The following is a 12,189-nucleotide window of genomic DNA, read 5'->3' on the forward strand; positions in this document are numbered from 1 at the left end:
TACACCATATTCGTAGTATATGTATGTTCAAAGTATACAGAAAAACGCAAACCGGAAGTCTAATCTGAATTAAAATTTCGTCCAATGACGGGACAATATCCGGATGCCTTTTTGCTCGTTTTTCTCCCAAAATAACTCAATCTGAATAATCATATAAATGGATGACAAATGCGACTATGCACTGTACCTATAGGAAACAGAGGCGTGTTGATTAATTTATTGTGGAAAGAAGAGAAGCGACACCCAAAATGAGGTCTTCTCGTTTAATAGTATAGATACGATCAGGTTTTGTTTTCAACGGTATTTTGTAACCGTTCTCGATTATGTCCAGAATGTATTGATTATCAGTTATCAATTTCCATTTATCTAACCTGATCTTTAATCTACCTACAGGTGTGCCAGGTAAGTATAAAACAGTTCCAGATGACAACTGTTCAGTCGTTACATTCTTGTTTTGTAAATCGTATTTCCTCGTTATTGAGACAGAAGATAAAATAGTAAATTTATGTTCAAAACTAACATTATTTATCTTTGATTCAGATGATAACAAATCGTTATTTAAAGGTAATAAATTGAATGTACTTATCTTTAACTTCTTATTTTGTGGACAATTATCACTCCAATGGCCTCTGTTTCCACAAGTGAAACATCTACCAGGCTTGTAGTTTGAGTTCTTGTCTTCAGAGCTCCTGTCTTTGTTATATGGAACTGGTCTTGGACGCTTTTATGCCTTTTCCGCTTTAGATTTTATTTCAGCTCTAGAATGGGCTCTATTCATACATTTCTCGTCCTCAGAATCGTCTGCTATAGGATTTGTAATGTATTCCTGCACTACACGCCATCCTAACTCGTAAGAATCCGTTAACTTAATAAGCTTCTGACGCTCTTGGACTAGGTCTATACCTTCAGATATCTTGTCTTTTGTCGCGGCTACTTTGGAGAGGCTGACATCAGGAGTATCCAGCAAGGAACGGGACTCCTGTAACTTGGAAATTACTTTCACGCTGTGACGAAACTGATTTTCATTTCCTTTTCTTTGAAACTTGTAATTGTCTGATACACTTTTCTCTATTTTGTTGATCTGTGCGTTTACAATCAAACTGAGACTGTTGAATGTTGGATTGTAAACGATTCAATTTTGAGTCCATCATTTCGCTCATATTGTTCAACATGTCCTGCTGAGAACTAGCGATGACACTTTTACATCGTTTGTAATGGCTTCCCGAATCGGCGAATCTAACCCGGTGTCCATCTTGACACTACGACTGTTGGGTAGAAAGTGACGGCTTTCAAAATATTTTCCCGCACATGAAAATTTTCACGTGACTAAATTAGAAAATTCATACGCATCGTTAATACAAATGTTTCCCGCTATTCGTTGAAACGTGGGAATATTTACAGTTGTAGATTTAAACTTTTAAAGTAATAATACCTGTACAGTAACACCATAAACCAAGAAACTCCTACTTTCACTTGATAGACTGATATAGTTCATATAGGTAAATTTAACTCTTGTTCAACAGGGTTGTTCGTTTTGTATGTAGACCATAGCATAAAGTTCGTGTGATATTCTCAATGGCTCTGTTATTTTGATATTTGATGTTAACCATTTGCTTGATCTTTTCAGATGATGAGTCCAGAATAAACTGCACCATTCATCCACAATTTTTTCGAATATCTTGTTGCCTATATTGTTTTTCACATATGATTTTAGTGTTGTTAAATGTTTATCTCTTTCGGTTTTCAGTGCATTGCATTGTAGCATAAAGTGTTCTGTATCTTCTGTAGCTGAATTACATAATAGGCACATATCCTGCTCCACATTTTTACTCAACTTGGCTCGGTCTATTTGAAGTGTAAAAGTCCTAGTTATAAGCTTTGGTTTTATTTCTGCTGTTTTGACTTCTAAGGTATTATTTGAGGTGAATTTCCATATTTGGTGAGAATTTCCAATTAGCCTTGTTTTAATGTTAATGTATTTCATTGTAGATTTTTCCGATTTTTCTATCTCCCATTTCTCTGCCCAATAATGCTGAATGGCACATTTGACAGCTGTTTTCCATTTTTCTCTAGTTGGTTAGACTAATAGCAGTTCCTGAGCTTTTGGTTGTTTGTATTTTGAAAGAGCAGTTTCTAATTTACTTATGAACGTATTTGCATTTTGTTTGCCTTTCTATAATTCTGTATTCTATGCTGGTATTATCTTGAAGTATGCCCCCAAAGAAAGTGAGTAGCAGTCGGTCCACAGTTGACTGTATTGGTTCTATACCAAGTATTAATACCGCTTGTGGTAGTTACGTGTAACGCCGACTTGACTTGAATTGCCATGTTTTTTTGGGTCATAATTCGGATTTAATCTGACTTCCTCCACCTTTTAACTTATTAGTCTGAATACCCTTTGGTATTTTCCGCCTCTCTAGTCTAACACATGTTTAAAAAAATTTGTGTTAGGTCAGTATATATTGGATTTTTATGAAATGTTTGTGTGCAGTTGTATTTGCATTGATTTATCCTATTTCCACGGAGATAAATTAGCCCTGTACCTTCAGTCATGGTTCAACGCTTGTATTGTTTATATGTAAAAAGGATTGTCATTGGTATGCAACTCAATATTTCCTTTAACTGTAAACATTTCATAAATTTATTTCACACCACTTAAAGGGCTTTTTTAATTTCTAAATGTTCTTTCGTCTCAAATAGACTCGGCTTAGATTAATAAAAATTCTTTTAAAAGTTGTAGCAACATTTAAGGTTTCTGCATTAATGTTAATAACATTAATCATAAATGCTAACACATGTTTCGAATGAATTTATCATTTGGTAAAGTTAGCGTATTTATTCAAAAAATTAAACGGAAGGACTATGTAAACTCATACCAACTCCGTAGGAAGTGGTAATTTCTTTAAATTGTCTTTCAGTTGGACATAAATTCGTTTTGGTTAACGATGTCCTTTGATGCGATTTGCAGCACAACAATTCATTTTGATAGTTATGAAAATTTAAAAACAATAAATAAAAAACTGTTGCATATTTCTTTTTTAAGGTAAACAAAAACCCTCATCAGGAATTTGGGTTTCAAGAAACACATTTCGTCCGTCTACAAAAGACTCATCAGTGAACTCGAATCAAAATATTTAGGTTACAATGTTTATGTTTGAGCATTTGAGTCAAGGATAAATTCTTGTGTGAAAGCTAAATGGCACTTTTCTTTCTTAAAATAAAAATACTAGTAGATCGTAAATTGACACAAATGAAATGATAATAAGTTAAATTTACTACTTTCAAAACAGAATAATTAAAGGAGATCATAGGTTCTGCACTGATTTTGAAGGCCAAGCAGTGAAATTGGTGAATATCTTCTACACTCCCATAAAAGTCAGAGAAGAGGTGTTTTTATGAATGATTGAGTGTAATGTTAAATTGGATAAAGGTTCGGTTTACACGATTTAAATTTATAGCGCAAATTAACTTATATAGAATTTTTATATGTGATCGCCTCCCTTTAATCATATGGGAAATCCCACTGAAAACGAAAGTACGACTTGTCTTTGATAAGAGCAACACCAACACATAAAAGTAAAAGGTAAGTAAAATTGTAGTTATATTTAATATCGCCTTCCATATCTAGCCGAGTAACCGACCAAAAGTAAAATAAAAAATGTAGATGTTGAACACAATATGCAAACAGTTACTGTTAATAAACCGTGTCATCGCGATTACTTTGAACTTTGATTTCCATTTGATATTTTCGAAGAGTCGTCTATACAAAAATCTAACCGACACAAACACGCTCGTTTGTTCTGTCTGTCTGTCCGTCCTTCCGTCTGTCTGTCTGTCTGTCTGTCTGTCTGTCAGTCTGTCGGTCGGTCGGTCGGTCGGTCGGTCGGTCCGTCCGTCCGTCTGTCTGTCTGTCCGTCTGTCTGTCTGTCTGTCTGTCTGTCTGTCGTCAGTCCGGCAAATCAGTTTCCCATTTTTATTTTCCTCTGGCTTGAAGATATTGATTTGATAAAATATTGATTAGATAAAATATTGATTTGATAAAGTATTGATTTGATATTTGGAGTATTGGTTTATGAAGACAAGTTACAGATCAAAATCGTATTTTGGACCGGTCTGATGATTTTTTTTTTCTGTTATGTTCCTGGAAATGAAAATTCACACAAAAAATCATTTTTCCAGACCGTGTTTTTTCCGTCGTGCTTGAAGATATTGACTTGATATTTGTAACGTAGTTTACACCATGACAAGTTATAAATAAAGCTGGCATTATATTCCCGTACAATGAAGTTTAAACTGGTGTGGGGCTATCTTTTGCCATGCAATACTCTCAGAATGCTTGTTTGTTCCTCAGTTTAACGCAGTTTTATTTATCATAATGTTCAATTCCTGATTCAGAATTGTTTAATTATTTCTAAACGGCATTCAAAAGTAACCTTGCCACCTTGTTTGGTTTTAGAACATTTTGGATCGTAGGCTGCGTCCAAAATAATCTTAAAGCTTTTAGTTCCAAAAATCACACAATTGTTGAGTAAGATAATATCTAAATAAATAAACAACTGACTTTGGAAACTACAATGTATTTTTTTTATGATCGAGTCGAAATGCAAAGCACTATTTTCAAAAGTGAACCTCAATGTTCTTTCTTAATTATCTCCGTCTTCTCTGTCTGATGTAATTTAAAATTTTTGACACTAAAAAGATGCCAAAAATATCATACCGCTTTTATTTATAATCCCGGAGTACAATATCACAATTATTAGTTTAAAACAAAGCACAATTGTTTTTAAAAGAGGGACGAAAGATACAAAATGGACAGTCAAACGCATAAATCTAAAAACAAACTGACAACGCCATGGCTAAAAATGAAAAAGACAAACAAACAACAGCACACATGACACAACTTAGAAAACTAAAGAATAAACAACGCAAACCCCACCAAAAAACTAGGGGTGATTAGATTGTAAATTATCACTGTATTATAAAAATACCATTTAAGGGCATACGATACAGTTTTGATCCCGTAATTACAGTTTAATAACAATTTCCATATAGACTATTTTTTACCTGATTCAATCAAAAATGTAATAAACAATATACCTGCATGTGCTACCTTTTGGGTAAAACAAAAAAAGTAATGTATTTCTGTCAGAAGGAAAAATACGTCCAATCCGAATTTCGAGCAATGTCTGAAATTTCGACCTCAATTTACTCAAAAAGTAGCACATGAAGGCATATTTTTTATAACATATTTGATTTAAACAGGTAAAAATAGCCTATATATCTAAAAGGGAAAACAATATCACCTTCAGAAATAAACTGTTGGATATGCCCTTAAAGTGCATTATCTGCATCTACAGTAAAAGTTTTCACCACGTTTGATCTTGTCATTGCCATCGTTTAATGGTTTCCATTGTTAACATTAGATAGTTGACTATTGAAAAAAACATGTTGAAAATTTAAATGAAAACCAGTTTTCCTCCGAGGGATGCTGATTTTGAATCAACAATGAAGTTTCAATGGTATTCTAAACTGCACAATAATATTCAAAATGTATAATTTTTAATTTAACTACATATGTATTTACATTTCAATCATTTGACGGCAAATATCAAGATTTCACAAGATAAGAGGACAAATTAAAGAATAACGATATAAATGAAAATGAAGAAACATGCCAAGTCGTCCTAAATTAAACCGTATGCAAATCTTACCGAAACCGAGATTTCAGTTTTAGTGTTAATATACATTGATAAATAAATGAAAAAGAGTTGCAACGCTTTATACATTTGTTGCGTCAAGAAATACATGTCGTAAAAAAGCAGTTGTCATAACGATTTTTCAGGGGCTTAGTTAAAATATGAGCAACATCATCACTCACCTCCCTCAACCCCACCTCGCATAATTCTTGTACAAGAAATTTGGAAAGTTTAAATGTATCCGTTCCATATGGAAAATTAGATAATATGTGCAATTGGTTCTTTTTAAATCATCAGCTACTAATTACAAGCCATATTCATACGTATACAAGTAATATCAAAAACTGCCGATAAGGCGTTTCAACCAACACTGTCTTGATGTTATTTTATTCTGTCGATTGTCGATATAATGACGTAATAATGTTACACATTCATTGAATACAATTCTAAACGCTTATTTATTCAATGTTCCAAATGCGCTCTGTAGTATCAAGAAAAATTGATATCGTGAAAATTCCATTAATAATTCTAATGCATTTTTCTTTATCAAGAAAATTCCAAGAAAAGTATTATCTAAAAAAAATCTTTGAAAAACACCAATTTGGATCAAAATATTTATTTACTTTATTTTTGTAGTTAAAATAAACGAAAGCAAGGTCTATCATTTTTCTTTAAAAACCTCAATTAGACAGAACATGTGTGTACATGAATCGCACAATTACGCACAAATATAAAATTTATATGTAGCTCATTAAAACATGTTTGCCACCATTTTTTGGTTAAAATAACAGTCTACTATTTTCATACATATTAAATATATTTTTGTTGTTCATGCAGGTTAATAATGGCGGACAGTAAATTCTGTACTGGTTGTCAGCGCGGTGAGGAAGACGTAAATGCAGTAGCCTGGTGCAGTGATTGCAGTGAACTTGTATGCAAGGTATGTGCTAGAGTTCACGAAAAGATGTCCCCGCCTCACAAGTTAGTACCAATGAAAGAGATACCACAACTTAGTTCCTCGCTTCTTAATCTGTCCAAGAACTGCAAAAATCATCCCGATGAAAAGATTGTCCTGTACTGCTGTCAACATGATAAGGTTATCTGTGGTTCATGCGTAACGGTATCACATCAAAATTGCAAGCCTATCATTTCAATTGAAAAAGCTGCCAGAGGCGTTAAAGAAGGTACAGCTATTTCTGACCTAGAGCGAAGGCTTGACAACCTAAGTCAAGTTACAGAGAACATACTGAGTCACTCTGTAGCAACACTTGAAGAATTGACAAAAAGTCGGAACAGTATCAAGAAAAGAGTGTCGGAAATTAAACAGACTTTTGTTTCTTATTTAGAAAAGTTAGAAGCAGATATACATAAAGACATTGACAATAAGTATAAACATTGTAAAGAAACAATGTCCTGCAATAACGATAACATCCAGTCCAGTGCTGACTCGCTGTCAATATGGAAGAACGATCTTAAATCACTGAAGCAACATGTATCTGAAATTCATTTATTCCAGATAGTAAAATTTCTAGATGCAAACACCAACCAAAAAGAATTGGAAATCCGAAAAATTCAAAAAGCTACTGTTCCAATACTTGCATATCATCCTCCAGAGTCAGTGTCAAACTTAAAGAAATTAATCCCAGACATAGGTATGATAATGGTAGACAATATTCCAGTAACAATTCATTCGCTAGATATTGACCAACAAGGTCAGTTCTTTGTCACAGACAAAACGAAATTTTTATTGAAAAATTCATTTCAGACTTCACAATTAGGTAATAGAGTGAGTATAGGTAGAGGTTGCTTTATTCCTGGTGATAGGCTACTGCTTACTCATTACAAACAGAATAAACTCTTTGTTTGTAAACGTGATGCATCCAACCCGAAGGCAATTAATTTGGATTCTGAACCACACCGTATTTCCTTGTATGACAACGACCGTGCTTTAGTATCTATAAAGGAAAAAGGTATCCAGATCATTGACCTTACGTCATTAAAGCCTAGTGGGATAATTAAAATGGGAAGATGTTGTAAAGGAATCACCAGTGTTAAGGATAAGATCTGGGTAAGAAATGATTTTTCCGCTGTATCAATAATGGATATTAATGGTAAAGTTCTGGATACAATAAATACTACTTTTCTTCCTTGGGATATCTGTGCCAACAAAGATGGTGATGTTTATTGTACAACCAGTAAAGATGATAAAGTCTACGTCGTTACATCGGATGGAAGAGAACGTGAGATATACAGCAGTTCTGATCTGAAAAATCCTCACGGTGTGGCTGTAGATAACAATGGCGATGTGTTTGTAGCAGGAATGGAATCAAACAATATTCATAGAATATCTCATGATGGACAGTCAAATGATATCATCCTGACAGAACACGATGGTATTTATAAACCGACCGGTTTATCTTACAACTGTGACACGAGAGAACTGTTAGTTATAAACAACGATTATAAAACAGTCAATATTTATAAAGAAAAATGAGTCAAACTTCTTAACTTCTGTGAGCTTTAGTGAATAGAATGTAACTTAAACAATACCTATTTTGTCTTTTGATGAACATTTTGATGTTTAGGTAGCCTAATAATGATACTGTACTTGATTTTTTTTTTCAGTTTCACTTTACACTGATGATTTTGAAAAATACTAAAAATGACTTCTCGATTTATAATTAAAATGTGAGATGATATTAAAAAAAGATGTGGTATGATTGACAATGAGACAACTGTCCACAAGAGACCAAAATGACAAAGACATTAACAACTATAGGTCACCGTACGGCCTTACACAATGAGCAAAGCCCATACCGCATAGTCAGATATAAAAGGCCCCGATATGACAATGTAAAACAATATAAACGAGAAAACTAACGGCCTTATTTAGATAAAAAAAAAAAAATGAACGAAAAACAAATATGTAACATATAAACAAACGACAACCACTGAATTACAGGCTCCTGACTTGGGACAGGCACATACATAAATAATGTGGCGGGGTTAAATATGTTAGCGCGATCCCAGCCCTCCCCTAAACTGCGACAGTGGTATAACAGTACAACATAAGAACGAACTTGAAAAAAGGTTTAACTCATCAGATTGCCAAAAATACAAGTGAACGTGGCCGGGTACTTGTACATCCCGACAACACAAAGACACTAGGAACAGATCTGAGAGTACTCGTAGTTATCTGAAAGCTAGTTCAAAGCCACTAACAACAAATCCAAAAAAAAATCCCAAAAAATCATGCAACTTAGACTAAACTATCAATCCGTACACATCCAACATCCAATGTTAGTCCAATTTAGTGTAAAGACGCCATAAACAGTCAGAGAAAAACATGACCTTGTGCAATGCCAGTTCGAGGTATCGACAGATCCATGAATGTATATATGTATATAACATACTAGTAATATTTAGTTTGCTTTTAATTTACTGATAACAAAATCAATATTTATACCAATAAAAACAATATTTAATGATCTTATTACAGTGTTGAATTGGTAACCTTTTAGAATAAGTTTATTTAAAGGAAAGATAAGTTTACAAGGATCATTTCTAAATTTCCGGGCACGGTTAACAACATTTTCGTAAAAATGAGGATGTGCTATCCCGTCTGAAATAAGACAATCTGAATCTTCAGCCTTGAACGAGATTCTTATTTTTTACCAAAATATTCAGATACTATAAAATCTTACCGAATCTGTTCAGTCTTTTCAAATAGATTTTCTATTTAAAATTTAATGAAATTTGACCAAAACCAAAACCACTGTTATATGCCATTAAAAATTATATGGTATGAACAATGATATGGAAAAGTATCCACCAAAACGAATTGGTTGAATGCAGCGACAGGTAACCATACGGCCTTCAACAAAGAAAAAAACATATAAAAAGCATATACAAACAACCGCTAATTTATGCTAAAACAATTATAGCAGGTGAAAGGATCAGTATTTTCGTCATTTGGTGTGCGTCATCCGTCGACAACTGTTTGTAAAAAAGGTCATCTGTTCTACAGCTTGACCAATCGAAACTTCGGAGTTTCATTTTTGAAATGACTCTTTTTGAGATATATACGATGATTTAATAAACCAATAACTTTAAATTCGAAAAAAAATCTGACAAATAAAGTTGATGATGCAAAAAAAAAAAAAAAACACATAAAAATACGTAAAAAGCCAGTTGGTACCAAATTTAGGCTGATTAAGAAAAATTTTTTTTTTTTAATTTTGTTTTTTATCACCAAAGCAGCATTAGAACATAATTGTCATCTTTTATAAAAAAAAATTGACCAAATAAATCTAAAAAATCCGGAAATGAACGATTTGCTTCAAAGATTGGAATTAGAAATTATCTTCTTAAGTTGTTGGTGATAATCAAATCAGTCCTTAAATGACGCTACTATCTTAAAATTAAACTCATCATAGATATCAGGATTAAATTTGTATTTACGCAAGACGCGCGTTTCGTCTACACAAGACTCATCAGTGACGGTGTAATCCAAAAAAGTTAAAAATGGCCAAATAAAGTACGAAGTTGTAGAGCAGTGAGAACCAACTTTCCCGAAAGTTTTTCCAAATGCTAAGGTAAGCTATTCCTGAGTTAGAAAAGCCTTACTATTTCAAAAAATTAAATGTTTTGTAAACAGTTGATATATAAAATATTACCATATCAATGGTAATTCATGTCAGCACGGAAGTGCTGACTACTGGGCTGGTGATACCTTCGGGGAATTAAAAAAACAATACTTGAAAAACAATAAAAACATTGTGAAAATAAAAAACGTCCCAAAGATATCAAATTGTTGTTAATGATTCTTATATTGTCTCTTTCTAAATAGTGATAGTTTACAGTATCATAAATATTACAAATACTACTCGTAAATTTAAAAGAATTTCAGGAGACTTGTGGCAAAATAACATATCAACAAAAAAAAGATGAAGAACAATAATGTCATCTCCATGTTTCCTTCTATTTCATTACCCCTACATTTCATCAGAGACATGACCTGTATAGACCTTTAAGAAAAGGTAAGTTTTGTATGACTTCTAAAAGTTTAAGTGTCACAGATTCTAAGGTCAAGTATCGCAGAATCTGAAGTCAAGTGTTGCACATCCCCGAATATCGATACATTCTATTGTAACTGATTTGACACAAAATTAAAGTTACAGTATTTCAACTATGTTCCAATCTTTTTAATCGATGAATCAAAGGAATAAAAGTAGGGAGTTGCATGAACCCCAATAGATGCTAGACAAGATGTGTCGACAGGGTAAAAGTCTTCCATATGCACGAATTTACCGCCATGGAAATTCACACCCAGTAAAATGTCACGATCGGGATAAGACACACAAGAGAAACTTACAGATCAAACGACTATACTGGTTTCAAAAGATCAAAGACCGCGAAAACATGTTCTTAGTGGGTTTCGATACCATATAGGTAAACTAATTTCTAAAAATAAACTATAGATATTTGTTTCTTTTTTTTACTGAAGTTATTAAAATATTATATGATAAGTATTTTGGTGATCGACATGGAACCTTAAAACAGATTATAATGCTTGAAATGCTTGAAACTGTTTCCTGACATCAAAAGAACACATTCGTACTTCGATGGATAGTTCTTCAAAGGTTCGTATTCTGAAATCTGAAATACACCAAGTCTGAAAAAAAAGGTTTATCAATTACTAACTGTGCGATTAGCGCTGCCGGTGGACTAATCAGCTCAGAATAAATGCTTTGGTATTGACATGATTTTTCACAAACGTTTTTAAATTTCCGTTGATAAATATAAAAGTGACATGCAGTAAATAAAAAACTGTTGCAACTCCTACATGCCAATTCGACATTAAAGTCATAGGAAACCTCAATTTAAATTCAAAAAAATGCATATGTTCTTTTATAACTCAATGGATAGTTTTCATTCCAAACTTATGTACTTTTTTCTGAAGAAAATTCTTTAATTTGTTAATATGTAGAAGAAGTTTACTTAATTTAAATTGCTTCCCTCTAGGAAGCAATTCGCCGACATATTTCCCGTATGCATGGTGACCTGAGCGTGACCCTCCTCGTACAAATCCGGTGATCGCAATACGCATGTATCTGTCATTGAAATAAATAATTATCTGATAATACATGTTAAACACGTGCTCAATGCCCATGCTTTTTGTTATTTGTTTATTATAAGGTGACAATCGATAAACTTTGGCTTCAAAACACGGCATTTAATGAGCTGTCATATTTGTTAAATTATAACAGACAGAGAGAAAAAAGATTGTCTATTATACAATATATTTGCGTAAAAAATGAAAAAAAAAGTGCACAGAGGACTAAGTTTATGATATATAAATGCAATGGTTGAAGAATTGGATAAACCTTATTTTTCACCACTCACTCGTTTCTTATGACTTTCAATTTGTCTTTTCTTTCGGTCATTTAGTTATATAACTTTATTTAATTTTCCATTGGTAAATTTATATACT

At 33.0% G+C, this 12,189-nt stretch overlaps 1 protein-coding gene across 1 annotated transcript; it reads left to right on the plus strand.

Moving 5' to 3' along the window:
* The first annotated feature begins 3,510 nt into the window (after nt 1-3,510).
* On the plus strand, nt 3,511-8,240 carry LOC139511962 (uncharacterized). The gene is made up of 2 exons (XM_071299199.1): nt 3,511-3,583; nt 6,534-8,240. The coding sequence occupies exon 2, from the start codon at nt 6,541-6,543 to the stop codon at nt 8,188-8,190; it is 1,650 nt and encodes a 549-aa protein (XP_071155300.1). The 5' UTR covers nt 3,511-3,583; nt 6,534-6,540; the 3' UTR covers nt 8,191-8,240.
* The last annotated feature ends 3,949 nt before the right edge of the window (nt 8,241-12,189 follow it).

Source organism: Mytilus edulis, chromosome 2, assembly GCF_963676685.1.
Source record: "Mytilus edulis chromosome 2, xbMytEdul2.2, whole genome shotgun sequence".
NCBI classification, from domain to species: Eukaryota; Metazoa; Mollusca; class Bivalvia; order Mytilida; family Mytilidae; genus Mytilus; species Mytilus edulis.